The sequence below is a fragment of the Dromiciops gliroides genome, chromosome 5, assembly GCF_019393635.1.
Source record: "Dromiciops gliroides isolate mDroGli1 chromosome 5, mDroGli1.pri, whole genome shotgun sequence".
Classification (NCBI taxonomy): Eukaryota; Metazoa; Chordata; class Mammalia; order Microbiotheria; family Microbiotheriidae; genus Dromiciops; species Dromiciops gliroides.
Window position 1 is genome coordinate 155,474,003 of NC_057865.1, and position 20,441 is coordinate 155,494,443.

General features: G+C 36.2%; 1 protein-coding gene across 4 annotated transcripts in view; it reads right to left on the reverse strand.

Annotated features, from left to right (window-relative positions):
- CACNA2D1 (calcium voltage-gated channel auxiliary subunit alpha2delta 1) overlaps positions 1-20,441 on the reverse strand; it is a 720,406-nt gene that overhangs the window by 73,297 nt on the left and 626,668 nt on the right. For all 4 annotated transcript variants that reach the window (XM_043965811.1, XM_043965813.1, XM_043965810.1 and 1 more), the window contains exons 14-17: positions 19,784-19,833; positions 14,432-14,521; positions 6,490-6,567; positions 1,467-1,541 (exon numbers count right to left, since the gene is read on the reverse strand). In XM_043965811.1, coding sequence (XP_043821746.1) covers positions 1,467-1,541; positions 6,490-6,567; positions 14,432-14,521; positions 19,784-19,833 — 293 coding nt within the window. The remainder of the gene's footprint in view (positions 1-1,466; positions 1,542-6,489; positions 6,568-14,431; positions 14,522-19,783; positions 19,834-20,441) is intronic.

A 20,441-nucleotide genomic window follows, 5' to 3' on the forward strand; every position in this document is an offset into this window, starting at 1 on the left:
GATCCTTCCATTTTTTGGTTAAGTCCTTCTGGCCCTAATTCTTCTCCCACTGCTTAAATAAATATAAGCATTCCCTCCCTTCCTCACCCCCCACTTCTGCCCAAGTCTCTGTTCTCAGTCTACTTCTGTCAATGGTCATATTTTTGTACACTCTCTCCTTTGTGGGTCTTATCCCTACAGATTTAGTTATTATCTCTTTGAAAAAGACTCCCATATTTTAACTTCCTGACCCAATCTCTCTTCTGAGTGTCTAATATAGATTTCATAAACTTTTAGTTACAAATAGGACCAGAGAATCATCTAGTCCTGCTTTAAAAAAAACAACAACAACTATAAAATCTTGTTAAAATTGACATTCAGACTCTGCTTTAATCCCTTCAAGGGAAAGGTAAAGGTTGTACTCATGAGGCAATTAATTATAGTTTTGGATATTTCTAATGCTTAGGTATTCTTATCAATCTGCTAGATGAATATTCCTAATGCAGAACACTGATCATGTCCTTTTTCTTCAGAAAAACCTTCACTAACTCCCGAGTGCCTGAGGTTATTCCACATTCTTCATCCTGTCCTTTAAAGTATTCTATCTCCAACCTACTTGATATTTACCTTCCTAAATTTTTAGCTCCAATCAAACCAGATTATTGACCAAGCCTTAAACAGCTAACTCTTTCCTACCTCCACAACTTGATTCTGGGTCTTCCATATCTTCTAAGTGAAATCTAAACCATTCTTCAAAGTTCAACTCAAATGACCAATGAATCTTTTTTTTGATCTTTCAATCTAGAACATTTTCCTGTTTTCTTTGCATTTTCATAGCATTTTTTATTTTCCACACATACTTACGTTTTGTATAAATTGCTTATCTATGATGTTATTGAGTCATTTCAGTCATGTCTGACTCTTCATGACTCCATTTTGGGTTTTCTTGGCAAAGATACTGGAGCAGTATCTTTTTTATTTGTTTTTTTTTTATTTGTTTTATTTATTTTTTTTATTTGGAACTCCAGTTCATTTTGCAGATGAGGAAACTGAAACTGACAGGGTTACGTGATTTGCCTAGGATCACATAGCTAGTAAATGTCTGAGGCCATATTTGAATTTAGGAAGATGAGTCTTCCTGACTCCAGGCCCAACACTCTACCACCTAGCTATATCACTTTTCTACTATACCAGATTAAAAAGTACTTAAGCAGGGCAGCTAGGTGGCACAGTAGATAAAGCACTGACCTTGGATTTAGGAGGACCTGAGTTCAAATCCAGCCTCAGACACTTGCCACTTAACTAGCTGTGTGACCCTGGGCAAGTCACTTAACCATCATTGCCCTCCAAAAAAAAAAAAGGCAAGGGGCCCTTATCTTTCTTATCCTTATATTACTCATAGTTTGAATGTAGGAGTTAACACAAGGGCATAAATATATTGAGTTACATCATGTTAAGCCTGGCCAAAAGGAGAAACTGCAGCTTACCGTAAAGCGTGGTGTAAGTCTTTTGATATCTTCCAAAGACACATCAACTCCCATTACACCAAGAATCAGCTGATTCTAGTAGAAAATTTCAGAAAGTTAATTTATTTCCTTAATTTTTGCTTAATTAAAAAAACACTTTTTTAAAACTTTTATTTTCAGCTTTGTCTCCTAAATGACCCAATCTTATTAAACTGCAAAGAGTCCCCTTATTTAGAAGACTGGACTCATATGCATAATGAGTTTTTTACATAGCAACTTATGAGCTTTTTCTTGGCTAATTTTCTTATGTAGGTGATTTACTATCATGAAATCTTTTTTTGGTAGCAGTTATGTAGTATCTGATATCTGCAAGCATCCTCTATTATCATCACTAATTATACAAAGTTTATTAGTTTAACGACTGACTAGCTATCACATTCTTTTTACTATCATAGGAAAATGCAAATGATTTTTTTTTTTTTTTAGTGAGGCAATTGGGGTTAAGTGACTTGCCCAGGGTCACACGGCTAGTAAGTGTTAAATGTTTGAGGCCGGATTTGAACTCCGGTACTCCTGACTCCAAGGCCAGTGCTCTATCCACTGTGCCATCTAGCTGCCCCATGCAAATGATTTTTATCTACAGCAAAAGGGATTCAGGTTTATGATTAATTATCTCCCTGACATGATTATAAAACAATGGAATAGAATGTCATAAAATAAAATTATGATTTATTTTCTCTGTAGATTAAAAATATGCAGACAGGTATTTATAGGGACTAGACCTGTGATCTTATTGGTATAAGGAACTCCTGGGTGAAGAAGAGAGTTAACAAGAATACCAGGGGTTAAGTGCCTAGCCCTGGGTCACAAGGCCAGTTTTCTCAAAGGCAGAATTTGAAAGAATATCTCCCTGTCTTTGAAGCAGATTCATATCCATTACATCATGCTATCTCTATCCATTAAATAGAACAAAACAACAGAATATCTGCTAGTGTTCTATGTACCAGGTTCCAGAATATATTGTAAGCAAGGGGGTAGTGTGACCTTGACCCCACTTAAATGTGACAAGATGCTACACCTTTACCACATCTCTATTTAATCATAGTTTGAAAATGTTCTTAATCATCTTCCTTAGATGTCCTTGAAATCTACTTGATAAACTAGAGTGAGATTAAACAGGAAGTGTGTTTTGATTAAGTAATGTGATTTTGTATAAAATAGCAGACAAGATCCTATTCCATCCTTGCCTATTATCCCCTAATCTCTCACTCATTTTTAATCTCACTCTGTCTACTGGCTGCTTCCCTAAGAATATATTCGTGTCTTCCCTAGTCTCAAAAAACCCTCCTCACTTGATCCATCCATCCCCCTTAGCCATTATTCTATATCTCTCCTCCCTTTTTTGACTAATCTCTTTGAGATCATCTACAATATAAGGCTTCACTTTGCTACTTCTTACTCTCTTAACTCTTTACTATCTGTCTGTAGATTTCATCATTCAACTAAAACAGCTTTTTCCAAAGTACTAATGATCTCTTAATTGCCAAATCTAAGGGCCCTTTATTAATCCTCATTCTTCTTGACTTCTTCTCAGCTCCCGACACTGTCAATCACTTTTTTGTGACACTACTCTCTCCTGATTTTCCTTCCATGTGATGATCCCTTTTTATTATGCTTTGCTGGATGTTCATTTAAGTCATGCCTACTAACAAAGGGTATCCCATAGGGTTTTCTCTTCTTCCTATATATTTCACTTGGTGATCTCCTTAGCACCCAAGGATTCCATTGTCATTTGATTATTCTTTACTTATACAGTCTTAACCTCTCAGTTAACCTCTAGTCTCACATCTCCTATTGCCTACTAGGCATCCTCAACTGGATGTCCCATAGCTATCTTTCCTTCAAAATCTTCTTTTCATCCTACCTTCCCTCTTAATATCGAAGGTACTACTATTTTAATTTCTTCTAATTCCATGGACAGTTTTTAACATTCATTTTCTATTTCTTTGAGTTCCAAGTTTTTTCCCTCCTCAAGATGGCATGCATTTGATATAGATTATACATGTGCAGTCATGTCATTTTAAAGGACCACTATTCTTCATTTGGGCCCACATGCTAGGTGTCATCCTTGATCCCTCATTCTTTCTTTCTTTTTTTTTTTTTTTTTTAAGTGAGGCAATTGGGGTTAAGTGACTTGCCCAGGGTCACACAGCTAGTAAGTGTCAAGTGTCTGAGGCCGGATTTGAACTCAGGTACTTCTGACTCCAGGGCCAGTGCTCTATCCACTGCGCCACCTAGCTGCCCCGATCCCTCATTCTTTCTTACCCCACTATCCAATATAGTATCAAGGCCTGTTGAATTTTACCTTTATAACATCTCTCTTATAAGTCCACATTTTCTCTCCTGAAACTGCCACCACCCTGGTATAGGCCCTCGTCACCTTATACCTGGACTACTGCAGTAGCCTTTTGGATAGTCTCACTGACACAAGTTTCTTTACAGTCTAGTTCATCCTCCACTCAGCTACCAAAATGACCTTCTTAGAAGCACAGATCTGACCATGTCACCCTCTACTCAATAAAGTAAAGGAGCTGTCATCTCCAGGATCAAACGTAAAATCATGACGCCTCCCACCTTTGATTTCTTCTTTCTCACAATGCCCTACGTACTCTGAGATGCATTAATACTGGCCTCCTTGTACATGTTTCTCCATTTTCTGACTGGGTGTTTTCATTGGCTGTCCCATGTCTAGAATATTCCCCATTCTCATGTCTGATTCCTTAGTCTTCTAGCTTCCTTAAAATCCTAATTAAAATCCCTCTTTCTACAAATTTTTCTTAATCCCCCTTAATCTTAATACCATCTTCTTGCTGATTATTTACAATTCATGTTACATATAATGTAAATGTTACATGTAGCTATGTGTATTTTATAAAAATGATATACATACACACATATCTATGTCTAAAAAATTTGTCTCTTCATATTGTGCTTATTTCTTCTCTTCATTAGATTGTGAGCTCCTGGAAATCAGGGATTGTCTTTCATCTTTTTATTCTCAGTGTTTAGCACATAGTAGGAACTTAGAAATATTTATTGACTGACTGATGAGGGCTTAAAGATATTCATAGCTTAGAAGAGAAGCCTTTTTGTCAAGCCCCTGACTTCGGGAGAGGGAGGAGAGAAGTCCCAGGCCTGGCCTTGGCTTCTGTCACATTTCCTCATGGTTCTGCAAGAAGACCAGTAGAAACACTAAACCACACTCAAGAAGATTATCGTGAAAATTCCAGCAAAAAGTATTTCTTGAACTATAAATTATCCTTTTCTATATGGGCTTTTCTGATATGAACCCACTTTGCCCTGAATTCTATATGTACTTGTAAGATGATGTGATGCAGATTTTATGGGAGAATGGATTGTACCAACTGTTCTTATGAAGTCATATTAGTAAAAACTCATTTCTACAAACTAAATCCAGCTGATGAATTGATTTCAATTTATAATCAAGAGGTTAAAAAATATTTTTATAGTGGTTCATGTGCCTTAGAAAAACTACCTCCACCGTATCTGGGCTATCCCTGGTAACCCAATATGCCAGTTTGGGAGAGTAAATTGAGGGCAGGCACTGCAGTAGACTGCATGAAGGTCATGTTCAAAGCAATCCTGAAGCTATTCCATAAGAAAAGTACCCAGCAATTCTCCCAGGACACAAAGAGGAACAAAGTGTCCGTGTCCGTGTGTGTGTGTGTGTGTGTGTGTGTGTGTTTGTTTTTCTCTTTCTCTCTCTCCTTCATTCTTTCCTTCCTCTCTCCCTTTCCTCCCTCTTTCTCTCCTTCACATCTACATGTGTGTGTATGTGAAATATAGTAACGATGCCCATGACTGTTCTATGTGGCTTTTACCTGATTCAAATGTATATCATGGGCAAATAACATGTAGATGTAATATATTCCATCAGACTATGAAGAGAAAATTTATCCTTTTTGAACACCAGGAGCATTGGCCAAATTACATTATTTATCTTATTCATCTTTACATCTCCCCCAGCACCTAAGAGAGCATGCTGCTTTAAATAGGTGATTAATAGGTTGACTAAATGTGAATTAATTATCTTTAAAAAACCCTTCCCAACTGCCTTATAAGCTGTAATAAATTAATTTCACAATTAACCCGATGGGGTTGGAACAAATTTTGTTAAGAAAAAAGTATTATTAAAATTGCATCAGCAGAAGCTTGACAGTTTCTAAAATTATTCCACACACTACATTTCAATTCAGTTAGGACATTAATGAAGTTTCAGGAACAGAATAGATTTCCATGAAGTTTACCTGCATCTCACCAAAAGGATAAAAATGAAGGAAACTGGGCCTCTGATATCCAGAACCTAGTGACCGCCCCAAAGAGGAAACTCCCACTAAACGTAGATCAGCACCTACTACATAGCCAAAGATCTTGGAGAGTTACCTGGATGCACCAAGAGGTCAAATAGCTTGCTGGAGATCACAGAACCAGTTCTGATTATTCTAAGGTCAGATCCCTGACACTCTATAAGGCTACAAATATTATTGTCAAAACCCTAACTCTGATATAATTTACTGATTAAGCCAACTTTTTTCAATGACAAATAAAGAATGATCTCTTAAAAATACAATTACTTTATCTGGCATTAATTTATCTTGACATTAATATATTTACTATGATCTCTGGTCATGGATGTTTCTTGGATTCCTTTTGCAAACTCACGTACATGATCATCAACCTATTTCTCATGCCAGTGATTTTTGCTGAGAGCCTGAAATTTGGCTCTTATTTCTTGTATTTAGGTATAGCAATGTAAGACAGTGACTTTTAGAACAATAGGGAGATAACACTGATTTCCCATTTTGTAGATAACCAACTTTTAGCCTTTGTTTTTGTCCTCAGAAAATGGTCAAAATGTGGGTATTTCCTTACATAAATATCTTAATGATAGTGAACTTCAATATCATACTTTATCACTTATTATCATCAACATCAACAATAATAATCTTAATTAACTTTTAACCTTTATGTTGCCTTTATTTTCCTCTTGGCCTGTTAGGTTGAAGACAGGAAGTGTTCCCGTAATGACAAGGCCTAGTTCCTTTAAAAAAAAGAAAAAGAAGAAAGAAAAGGAAGAATAATGTTAAATTGTGGCATGGCGAATGACTAAGGGCAGGAAACATATAATAAAGAACTATACTCAGATTCAGTTCAATAAAAAATGCATTAGCCTTTGATTCTTCTGACAGGATACTTTATTCTTGGTTTATAAAAAGTGAAGCAGAAAGTAAAAACTACTTATCAAATTTTGGAAGATGCATCACAAGCTTATGCTCTGAGCAAGTCCCATTGCAATTTTGACATATTTTATGGGAAAGAATCAGGAAATTTTAGACAGTTGTTGAAACATGCAATATTAACTAATACTATGAGAGCTTCACAAATAGCTTTTATCAAACCACAGAAATGATCGCCAGCCTATAAATGTTTCAGCAACCCTGCTCATACTTTCACTGACATAGCAACAATTCATCTGATAGCAGGGGCCACCCACAATCAACAACACTGTTTTCATTTTTCATTCTATTAAAATCTTGACTTGTCTTCACCTAATTTCTTTTCATCTTATTTCTAGTCCCTTTCATGCTCTGGACTTATGACCTTACCCTAATTTAGAGGATTGCAGTAATCATTCCTTATTAGTATGGAGAATCATACTTCTGACTCTTTAGCTTTCTCATGTTATAGTTAGTACTGTCTACCTTTCAAGAAAAGTACTTTCTAAAGACTCTCAGGAGTAAAATTGTGCATTTGATGGTAAAGTAGAAAAGGGAGCATAAAACAATAAACTTCTTTCATTTCAGTACCAAAAAGCAGTACATTTCCAGAAATTTCAGGAAACAGTAACACATCCTGTATCAGTATAAAAAAGGCAATTAATCTGAGATTTTAAATGATTAGAAATCAGTTTTCTCTTCCATAAACATTGAAGTGTTAGGCACCTGGAAATGGATATACCAAAATGAACAATAATTAGCTGATATTGCTGATCTCTTACCCAAACCATATTTAGCACCTTGAAACCTGAAAGTGATATTTTCAAGAATAACACTATTACAATAATTTATTCTGGGGATTTGGATTTATACAGTGGGTAATATTTATCATAGAATCACAGGCTGTAATGTAGATTTTGAACTAGAAGGGCACTTCATGGTCATCTAGGCTGAGCCTGCCTTCTATTATAATTGTTTGGAGACTGACACATAGAGCAGGAAAGGACCTTGCTCACAGTCACATGGGTAGCAAGTAGCTGAGCCAGGATTCAAACTCAGCTACTCATGCCAAATCCAGAGATTGTGGTTGGGAACTTCAACTAGTAATATATAATAATACAGAATCTCAAGGTTCCTTTGAAAGGTCCACAACCAATCTGACCTCTAGCATCAATTTCCTTAGTTTACTATGTTTTACATCCATACATGTGACGGGACCTAAAATCAATCCAAGCTGGTGGGAATGAGAGTTGGGTTTAGAAGAGGGGTTAGGGAGGGCCATAATCTGGAGAAACAATTTCTCTATATTGTCCCAAATTCCCCCTCCCTATGTTGCTGCCTATAGAACAGTGAGTGGATATGCAAATATATTTTTCTTTACAAAATGATTCAAGGAAAGATTCTCCTTTCTATGAGTTCCCCTAAAATGAGTTATAATTTGCATGCAATTTCCAGGATAATTGTACAAAAAATAAGGTACAGATGTTGTTATATTGGTTTTTTAGCTTTTCTTAACCAAGTTTCTCCCGAAATTTTCACCATATTACTGAAATATTCACATAAAGACATTTGCTATAAACCTGAATGGTTTCAGCTTTTCTAGTCTGTCCTATGGCCTGGGTATGAATATTCCTAATGTGTTGATCTGATAACATTACTCTCTTTGTCCAAAACACTTTAATGGCTCTGCATTACACAAGTGCATAAAATCCAACTCCTTACTAAATTACATCAGTGAGTCTGTGATCTCACTGATGCCCACACTTTCTCTGATAACACAGACCCTACCTGTCCTTCTTTTGTTAACTCTTGACCATGTTCCCCATAAATGTGCCATAGGGGCGTACTACCTTAAAGTCCTTTCTGATTTTCCCCAAACTAATTTTCTGAACTTAGCTTCCATTTTTACCTTATGTATACTAGAGGGTCTAGCCAGATTGAACTGTCTTTGTGAGTTTTCCAGAACCCTTTTATATCTCTGCCTTTGTTTATTCTGTTCCCTTTGTTTAGAATGTCTCTCATCCTCTCCCACCAAACCATATCAACTTGTGGAAGCAAAGATTATCCATGCCATCCCATCCCATGAAGTCCAGGTCACATACCATATTCTGTCACACTTTTCTTCATTTCCTTTCACCCCACTTCTGTACTGCCTACCCCAAAAGCTGGTAATAATCTCTTCTTCTGATGAATTCCTATAATATGTTTTTATACCTTTCTTATTCCATTTATCCAATTTATCTTTGTTATTATAATGACTTTGGTATTCATTCAACAACAAAAATGTATTAAGCACCCACTGTGTACCCCTTAGCTGTTCTGTGCCTTCCTCGTGTACCCTGCTTGATTATAAACTTCTTGAGGTCAGCTACTATCTCTTATTCATTTATGTATCCCTCACAGCAATTAGCACCACTCAACACAGATTAGTCACTTGGGAAATGTTTGTTAAATGAAGTGTAGAAGTCTGTGACACCTTTATAATTATGCCCCAGGATTTTATAAGACAGCTTAATGGATATTTTTCAGGGTCTGCTGAATAAAACAATGCAATCAACCCAGGCAAGAAGTGGTTTTTTGGCTTCATTAAGAGGAACTTTTTTTTTTCCAGGTTGAAAGGACATACTTAAAGACCACATGAACTTTCTCTTAACATCACTTACGCTATCAGTTAGAACTCCAACAGAAAACCAGACATTCTGGTCAATGAACTTTTGGCCATAGGAAATGCAGCAGGGCACAATAATTATTTTTTTCTAAGTCACACAGTGTCCCATGATGGTCTTACAGAAATTGAAGCACTACGATCACAGCACAACTCTTGTTGACCATGTGAACTTGTGTAACTATGGGAGGTTGGGATGAAAGTTCGGCAGTATTTTTAGCATGGATTGAGGTAAGCAAGCCTTACTTTATCTCTATCAGAAGACATGACTGCTGCTAATAGTGCTTATTTTTTCCCAACTTCCTGTATCTGTTTATTTTACAAGAACCAACCGATAAGTAGCCAGAAGAGCAGAGTATCTTGCTCTTTATGTTTTGTATCATATTCAGCAAAATAAGGCCAACTAAGTAGGGGAAAGGTTATTGAATCAGCATTTTATTTCCAGGACATTCATGCTAATTTTGTTCAGGTCCCTAGGCACTAAGGAAGAATTACCAATAAGGATAATAGTATCACAATGTTGGTGTTTTATAAAGAAAAATTAACATTTGACCCAAGGAAATTAATTACATAGTTTAAATAAAGCAATTCCATCAGTTTTTACAACCTAAATTATCATCCCTGGCATAGGCCTTGATGGAAGTTAGCATAAGTTAGGAGTTGCTCTTAGCATTGTATGGCAGCTCTATGTTAATATACAGATTTATATTTAGTAATAATTGGCCCTGTGGGTAATGGGAACTTTCAGGAATTAGTAAATCTCTTTCCCTGACATAGGTAATCTTAATTTCATAAATGGACTTAAACAGTAAAATCAAGGCTACATTATCACAATACAATCACTACATGTAATACCTGATGTGGAAGAAAAAACAAAACCTACTGAAAGCATGCCTAAGTTTAAAAGTATAAATAAGCATTAAGTAAGACAGTATGATGGTGGCACAGTGAATAGAGCACTGGCCCTGAAGTCAGGAGGACCTGAGTTCAAATTTTATCTCAGACACCTGACACTTACTAGGAAGGCACTTAACCCTGATTACCTCAAACATCCAGGGCCATCTCCAGTCTTGATGTATATCTTGCCACGACTCAGATGGCTCTGGAGGAGAGAGTGAAGTTGGTGGCCTTGCATAGCCCTCCTTCACTTAAATCCAATTCACTACAAGTCATGTAATCACCTCCTGATGTCATGGTCCTCTTAAAGAATGAAGGACAAATAACAAGAAGAAGACAACTTGCATAATAGATAGTTGGTCATAGTTTCTAGAAGACCTGGGTTTAAATCTTGCCTCTGACACATATTAACCATATGACTGTGGTTAAAATGCTTAACTTTTCAATTTCCTAGACAACTGTTCAAGACCATAAAGTTATGGATGAATTCCCATTCCACATCAGTGGAGGTATGTACCACACTGGAAGGCCCTTACACTGATAAAATCCCCCATATGAAGTAAAAACAACAACAACAACATATATGTGAATATTTTAAGACCTTTTTTTGTTGTTATGTGACCATTCAACTTGCTTTCTTAATTCGGAAGTGATGGAGATTTGAGAGGAATATGGTAGATGACTAAATTGAGACACCAGCAGATTTCACCTGGCTGGAATGGTGGAAGAATAAAGCTTTGAAGATGCAAGATGCATATTAAGTCATGAACTTAGCTTAAAAAAAAAAATCTCAGAACTACCTAAGTATGAGAGAAGACAAATGTGATCATATAATTTATAAGAAAGAGCCCCCATTAAAACAGGGACTGACCTCCACAGGAGTCCACAGCCTGAGAAGGAAGAATACTGAGCAAATCAGAAATTAGACTACATTAATACAATTATAGTTTACTATATTGAAGGAAATAATGAGACAGCAAAATTTCCTTTAGCAGTCTTCTTTTTAATTATAGGCATTCTCCAAGGTGGAATTCTGAGGCCTCTCCTCTTTATTTTTACTCTCTGTGGGATATGCAGTGTACGTGAAAGGTGGTGTGGTGGACTGAGCCCCAGACTTGGACATGAGATCATATCCTGCTCCAGACACTTTCTAGCTGTGTCAATCTGGACAAATCTCTTAACCTCTCAGCCTCAGTCTTTTGTGTGTGTGTGTGTGTGTGTGTGTGTGTGTGTGTGTGTGTGTGTAGGATAATATTAATACAGAACTCACAAGGGGAGTAGGGGGAGTCAAATGAATAATGTAAAATGCATTTCAAACTTTAAAGGGCAATGTACATTTTTAGCTATTATTATTATTAGACTTGTTACATACATAATGAAGTTATACATAGACTATACATAGAGCTATGTGTTCAGTTCTGGGAACAACATTTATTCTGGACCAGAACCAGTTCATGCTATCTCAATGATTCAGGCTATGGATTCAAAGATAGTTAAACATGTGTGGAACATAACATTTTAATTAAAAGGACATGATGGGACATTGGAGTTGTGGTTTTACCAATATAGAGAACTCCCCGATAGGGAAACTCTCTCTAGCAATGCTGCAACTTATATACTTAAGGACTTGCTTAGAGCACGCACAGATTAAGTGACTTGCCCATTGTTACAGAGCCAGTATGTGGAGTTGAAACCCACCCCATCTTCATGAAGCCAGCTCTCTTTTACTTATGATAAAATATTAAAGCAGATTGAAACAATTAAAATATAATTACTAAAAAAAATGCATCTCATTCTATCTTCCATCACCATATTTACCATGGAAGCAAAGCAGGAGCAAAAAGACATGCTACACAGCAACAGGAATACCAATAAACTGCCAGGACCCCAGTTTCCCATAGATAGGACTTTTTACATTCCAGATGACAAGGAAGCAAAAGAAAAGTTCAAGCCTTAGTCCAACTGGATGGCCTCACTGGCCCTTTTGTGGAAAACCTTCCCAGCTTATGTGAAACAGATACTATTTATACCACACTATTTTAATATAAACTTTGCCAAGAAGGAGCTTATCTACAAGAGGTTGACTCAGATGATAAAGAGGTTAGAAGCAATGTCATGAGGATCAGCTGAAGAAACTAGGGATGTTTGAGTCTGGGCGAATACCTAAAGAGGCCAAAATAGTTTTATTTGGATATTTAGATATTTGAAAGACTGCCATTTTGAAGAAACAGATTTGTCCTGCTTGGCCTTGGAAATAAAAACTAGGAAATTCAAAACTCTTGAAGTGATAAAAAAAAAAAAGGCCAATTTCAATTCAACATAAGGAAAAATTGCCTGATAATTAGAGCAATTAGAGCTTTCCAAAAGTGAACCATATCGTTTCATGGGATGGTGAATCCCCAACAGTAGAAATTAGATGCATCAAAATGGCAGTATTCAAGTATCTGGGAGTATGTTAAAGTTTACAGAACTAGACCAAAAAAGGAGCAGCTTCATGAAATTTTAACAAAAAGGAAACGTAATATAGTTGGAAATACACGGGAATATATTAAAAGGGACTGGTTCCTTGCTGACTTTTTTTGCTGGGACAGGATTGGTGATAGTTTTGCAAATGCTGCAAGAGCTACAGAGAAAGCATAAAAGGGGAGGGTAGTCTAGGGTGAAAAGGGCAAGAACACTGAAGAGTGATCCCTAGGTATGCAACACCAGCCTTCTGTTAAGGATACTACTGTTTGTTTGAAGAGTGAACTAGATAAGAGTCATTTTGAATCTTAATAAATAATAGATGTGATCATAATACAGATTTTTACCTTGCATGTACATTTGGGTTTAATTAATAAACAAGTGTGTATTAAATACTTATATACTAAGTAATAATGAACTCTTCAGTCTGGAGAATTACTTAGCACTTCATATCTTTCTTACACTGTAAATACTATTCTGCCCTAAAGTTACTAAATCTTTGTCATCGTTTTATATAGTCCTGTGTTTTATTATTATATATAAAGCTCAATGCTTCGAACATATTGGTGCTTAATAGTTGTTAAATGAGTGCAAATGACAAAACAGTAAGATTATTTCATGTTAATTTTTGTCACTACTGTTTTGTGGTTATAAAAACTAAATGCAAACATAAAATTCATAATTGTTCATGTAAAATAACCATAGTTTCCCCAAAACTTCTAGTCAACTTGAGAATTGTGATATATTTTTTAAAAAATAAAGAAAAGGGGGGCAGCTAGGTGGCACAGTGGATAAAGCACCAGCCCTGGATTCAGGAGGACCTGAGTTCAAATCCAGCCTCAGACACTTGACACTTACTAGCTGTGTGACCCTGGGCAAGTCGCTTAACCCCAATTGCTTCACCCCCCCCCAAAAAAATTTTTTTTTAAATAAAGAAAAAAACCCCTGCACACTGAGGATTACAAAGCAAAGATAGTGTTACTGAAAAAATTCAGCAGAGAAAGTCAAAAAGCACTCAGGAACAAGGAAGAGCAGTTTGATTAACGTGCGAGCCCAGAGGAGAGTGTCTCTCAAAGTATCTGGGCCGTGAATCAAGGATGTGTTACATATTTATACCCCTTAACGGGGTTTTCTAGCATAGCTTGCATTAGTGGGTTTGTACTTGGCTAAGCAGTTTCCAGAGTTTGGGACAGGGTCTGGGGTAAGCCTACCAGACTTACCTAAGTGGTTTCAGGAGCCTTGCTTAAGCAGTCATGGGAAGCAGTTTCAGGATCTGTGGTAAGTCTTGCCTAAGCAGTTTTGGAAAGTGGTTGCAAGAGTGGATTTTTCCACATCATTTCCCCCTTTGATATCCCCTTAAAATATAACAGTAGGGGCAGCTAGGTGGCACAGTGGATAAAGCACCAGTCCTGGATTCAGGAAGACCTGAATTCAAATCCGGCCTCAGACACTTGACACTTACTACCTGTGTGACCCTGGGCAAGTCACATAACCCCTGTTGCCCTGCAAAAAAAACAAAGCCCCAAAACAAAAATATAACAGCAGGTTCTACGTCATATTTATGGGGAGGTAGCAGAGGCTGGGGAATGCCCACAGAAAAGTAAAGATCATTAGTATGCCAGAGGCATGGCATTCATTTCTGTATAAACAACAGAAGCTCTTACCAGTGCATCCAAGTATACATTGGTCCACTGGACTTGCTTGGCTTTATCTCCTGCCAGAACCATTGGTCTTCCCAGGACATCCAAATATTCCTATTCAAATAATACAAAAGTCAATCACTTGTCAAGGGATAAGAACAACAACAAAACCTATAATAAATAAGGAAAAAATCCATGTGAAATAAAATTAGATGAAATAATAAGAAAATTAATATCTCAATGATCACTTCATTCTAACCATGAACTATGTAAAGTGGTATTTCTACCATGCTTTGAGTAAGTTGTATGTAGCTAATTCTATTTATGCAACATATTGCACCCTATTTCTCATCCTGTAACAATCAGGGTATTTTCTTCAAGCATAAAAAGAAGATAATTTCATATTTTTCTTGTAGTCTGTCACATAAAAGGAACTACTGAAAAATATGATTTACAGGGTGGAGTGCTGACTTTCAAAATAAATAAATAAAACAACCCCAAGTCTGCTTTCATATCAGAGATTGGCTGAAATTCAAATTGCATTTAAACATATCAACAAATAAATGAAATACTGAGCCAAATTTCCACAGTAGACTCAAATGCAGCTGCTGTTTTATTTCAGCACCGAATGTATTCAGTATTTACATTTTAAACAATCCAAAGCTATTTTTAAAATCTAGGCTTTCATTCTGGAATAATGTAGATTATAATTTTTTTAAGCAACAATAGTATAAGTAGTCAAATTTCTTGCAAAAATAATATATAATTACTTAAATTACCCCATGGTCTTCTATCTTCTTATGATATGTTATAAGTAGACAATTGATCCAGGATTTTGCTATAGAAATGTGAGGTTTTGGTTTGTCTGCTTTTTCTTACCTCATTATCTTTTAAAGTAAACTCTCACTCAATCATAATGTCCCTTTGGAAATTTTCCTCCTGAAAATCCATGGGTAGCCACCCTGTCTTGAGATGTCTTTTGACAATTTCACCACTAAATTGATTGAAAATGTATTTTTATTATATCGATGGTGAGAGCTAAATCTGTCATACCTCAACAGTTAGAATTTTTACAAAATTGGAGTTGGACCTTAAAGTTCATTTAGTCCAGAAATTCCTGATCTTTTTCATGTCATAGTTCCTTTCAGTCAACTGTTGAAGCCTTATAGACTCTGTCTTGGAATAATGTTTTAAAAGGTATAAAAGAAAATACAAAGGATTACAAAAAAAAAAATTAATCATATTGAAATACAGTTACCAAATTCACAGATCCCAGATTAAAAACCCCTAATTTATTCTAACCACCTCATTTTACATATAATTCAAATGAATCCCAGAGATATATTATTTTATTTCAAACATACATCAAAACAACTATTCTCTTGTGTTTTTTTCTCAACTTGCTTAGACACAGAATATTCATCTAATTTTGCGGGGGTTAATTTCTATATTTAGTGTACTTGTTGTTTGTCCTTTGTTCTCAATGAGGACAGTGACATCAAGTTGTTATGACTTGCAGTGATTTGGATTTAAGTGAGGGAGGGCTCTGCAAAGTTAACCAACCTCACTCTCCCCTCCAGAGTCATCTAGGTCCAATGGTAAGATATATATCAGGATGACTGGAAATAGCCCCACATGTTTTTAAGTCAATTGGGACTAAGTGACTTGCCCAGGATCACATAGCTAGAAAATTTCTGAGATCAAATTTGAACTCAGGTCCTTCCAACTTCCGGGCCAATGGATAGATATCCACTGTGCCACTTAGTATAGTATGTTCTCATGAAACACCCACAGCTAAAAGCTATTTAATTATATATTAGTAACAACAGCTAGCATTTATATAGGAATTTAAGATTTGCCACATGCTTTATTTTTATGTTATCTCATTTGATCCTTACATCAACTCTGTGAGGTAGTTGATATTGTTACCCCCCGCTTTTTATGAACAGGAAACAGGCTGAAGTTAAATGATTTATTCAGTTTCACACAGCTAGTAAATGTATAAAGTAGGATTCTAACTCAGATCTTCCTTACTCCAAGTCTAACATTCTATCTACTATGCCACCTAGCTGTCTCAATAAACATGAATAAATGATAAATAATGCCTCAATAAATAGAAATAATATCTAGTAGTCCTTTAAGTCTGGTGGATACTAGGTCTGTGTCTCTAATACACACCCATATATCATATATACACATATCTGTCTCATATACACATGTTCACATACATGCACATGTATGTGTATATAACAGTGCATATGTATATATACAAATATATGCCGCATACAAAATATGTGCATATATAAATATATACTCATACATGTGTGTGCATATAAACACATGTGTAATTCATATTAATAACGTAGGGATGAATGAATGAAATCGTATACATGGCACATGGGACAAGAACAGACATTCTAATTTGAAGAAGGAAAGTCCTCAGTATTTCATTGAAATTTCTGCTTTGGGGCAGCTAGGTGGTGCAGTGGCTAAAGCACCAGCCCTGGATTCAGGAGGACCCGAATTACAATCTGGCCAGAGACACTTGACACTTACTAGCTGTGTGACCCTGGGCAAGTCACTTAACCCTCATTGCCCTGCACCCCCCCAAAAAAATCATTCTGCTTTAAACTAGTTTATAATATGATTGTGTGGTGGTGGTGAATTTTCTTGGGATTAAATGAGTTTTATCTATCCTTTATCCTACCACAGATATACCCAATGCCCATTCAAACCTAGTGATATTTAGAGCTAAGTCTTCTGTAATTAAATGGAGTTTTACAGTTTCAAAACCATAAGTGAAAAAATATGGGAATTTGGAATGAAGTTTTGATGATTCCTTAACCTGGCTCCTTATACCTAAGAAGTTATCTTCTTGCTCCTTCTTACCTCTTCATTTGTCTGAGGAACTAAAGGATCTTTGAAGTTTCTGGCTCTGAATTAAATATTCCAAAACCATGGACAAAAATCGAGCTCCAAACACAGAAAGTTCAAAAGACAGATCAAATGCCTGTGGGCTCCATTTAGTTAGGTAATTGGGTCTGTGTTCCAAAAGATACTGAAACTCTGATTTTGAAGAGAAATGGTCCACACAACGAAGACCTGAGGAAATAAATTTCTCTCCTTATGGGGAGCAAAACAGCTGAGCATTTTCTCTAATCTGATAATTAGCCAGCAAAGGATCTAATTTCCTCATCAAAAAGCTGAAGCTTAGAAGTGGTCTCTAAGCTGAAAGATCATACATTTAGCATTAGAAGGGACTTCCGGTCCAACACCTTCATCTTATAGATGAGGAACTGGAACACAGGAAGGTTCATTGATTTTTCCAAATTGGCAAAAATAATAAATATCAGAGGAAGGATTTCAACCCAGGTTTTCTGATTCCAGTGCTTTCCTCTACCCCATAGAACCCATTCCTCTTTAGAATAAAAGGCCCTCTATTTATGAACTTGAAGCCAGGAGCTGGAATATGAGAGACACTCCACTCCCACATGTCCAGTGGCCATGAAATATAGCAGTGGCTATTAGAGCAACAGGGTACTACCTGGCAGAGACCAGCAGACATCAAGCACAGTAGGAGCAATACAGTGGCACCACTAGAGAATACTGACAACTTAGCAGCACAGGAGGAATGAGCTGCTTCTCTATGTGTATTTTTGAGTTACACATATTCCCGATGTTCATGACCCTCTGCCTATTTGTCTTGTGTGTATGTACTCTTCCCCTTGATGGAGTCTGTATTTATGGAAGGGTATGCCACTGGTTTATGCAGGGAAATGGTCAACTGTTCTCCTTACTATGCTATTTCATTAAAAGCCTTTATGTTAAACTGACTGGGTCTTGGCTACCTGGAAAAGCAAATATTAACTGAAGGTTTGTGAATTATGATTGTGAGGAGATATAGACCCAGAGAATACCAAAAACCTGAAGCTTTTCTAGGACCCCTGTGTATGAGAGGAGCTGCCCCAGATGTTTCACTGTGTACCATAGACAGCTGGGAAATTCACAGACAACCAGCCCCTTATGAGATGTCTCTGATATATAGATAGGTTACTCCAATAGAATAGGTACTTGAGGTGTTCTATCCTGCCTCTAGGGCATGTGAGAGTTGCTATATGGTATGCTGCAAAGGGCAAACAATAGTAGTATTATCATCAGGAAAAAAAAAAAGAATTAGTTCTCTCCAAAATTCTAATTGTCTTGTTACAGAGTGAGTTTTGTCTCATTGGAGATTTTCAAAAGAGGCTACCTGATTATTTGCCAAGTGTCACATATGTCATAACAAGGATTTCTTTTGGATCTGGGTTGGACTAGATAGAAATTGAAATCTCTTCTGTGTCTAAAATTATATGATTCTGACACCAAAGCATGACATAGTGTCTTGGAGTCAGGAAGACCTGGATTCAATTTTATCTCATAAATTTGGTGCCTGTGTGATTCTGATCAAGTTATTAAGTTTTTCTTTGCCCCAGTTTCCTACGTTATAAAATGAATGGGTTGGATGGGGGCGGCTAGGTGGCACAGTGGATAAAGCACTGGCCCGGGATTCAGGAGCACCTGAGTTCAAATTCGACCTCAGACACTTGACACTTACTAGCTGTGTGACCTTGGGGCAAGTCACTTAACCCTCATTGACCCACAAAAAAAAAAAAAATCATGTGTATATATAGTTTCTCTTTAGGGCAGCTAGGTGGCTCAGTAGATAAAGCACAGGCCCTGGATTCAGGAGGACCTGAGTTCAAATCCAGCCTCAGACACTTGACACTTACTAGCTGTGTGACCCTGGGAAAGTCACTTAACCCTCATTGCCCCACCAAAAAAAAAAAATCCCTAAAATGAATGGGTGGGACTCAAGTGCAAGTGCCTTTAAAGACTTACAGGGCTCTAAATCTATTATCTTATGACCTCGACTCTATCTAGAATCTACATATAATTTGGCTATTAATGTTTCTTGTTCTATCACATTATTATGTTTGTGTATATCTATACATAAACACATATCATGCATGTGTATATTTTACTTATATACACAACTGGATATTCAAAGTCACAATGTAAATCTGCAAAAAAACTGGATTGAAATTATATAGTTGAACTTTCAGTAAAATTTCAATGGATTTCTTGTCTACTGTAGTAATCTATTATAAAGATAAAAATAAATTTGAGTCATGTTTTACTTGGGTTTTAATATAGGTAACAAATACTGAAAGAAAAAAATCATTACTTAAAAATTGTAACTTTAAATGTATTTTTTATATCAGGGTAATTTTGCTACTTCATTTTCTGATTTATTTTCTTTCTCTGATGCCTTTTAAATTTGTTATATAGAAATAACATCTTGCTGTTCTGTAAATCAGTTTGAGATTACAGTCCTACCTGAGTATTGATCCTGATAGCTCCAATGGAAGGAATTTCATAATAATAACCTGAAATACACAAGAGATACACTGTATTACCAAAAATAAGGAAATATATTTCTTGTATTTATGGGCTAATTTGTTTGTAGAATACAAAGCAGAAAACTAAAATTTTCTAATATTTGAAAAGTGATGAATGATTACTAAAATAGAATGATGGTAAAATGCAAAGAACAGACATTATGTCACACCTCTTAACATGTTTTAAAAGAAATATAAAATGAATTTTCATACACATGTTTAAAGCAGTAAGGAAACTAAATGAATGTCCCATAAGAGAAACAACATTATATATGATTGGTAGTTATTTTAAATTGACTGTCTACTGTAATTATTTACTTAAATCTGAATAGTAAATGCAGCATGTTTATGATAATAAATATTAAACCAAAAAGTTACCAACTAAATTCACATCACATTTTTCCAGAAATCATAGGTTCAGATCCTACCTCTGATGCATATTAGCTAAATGACATTGGGCAAGTCATAACCTGTGAGAGTGCAAAAATTCTCTAAGATTATACATGGGAAGAAAGAGTTCCATCTTCCATTAGTAGAAGGGGTTTTCTTACCCTGGAATTCCCAAACACCATTTAAATCACAGTTTCAGTCCCTAC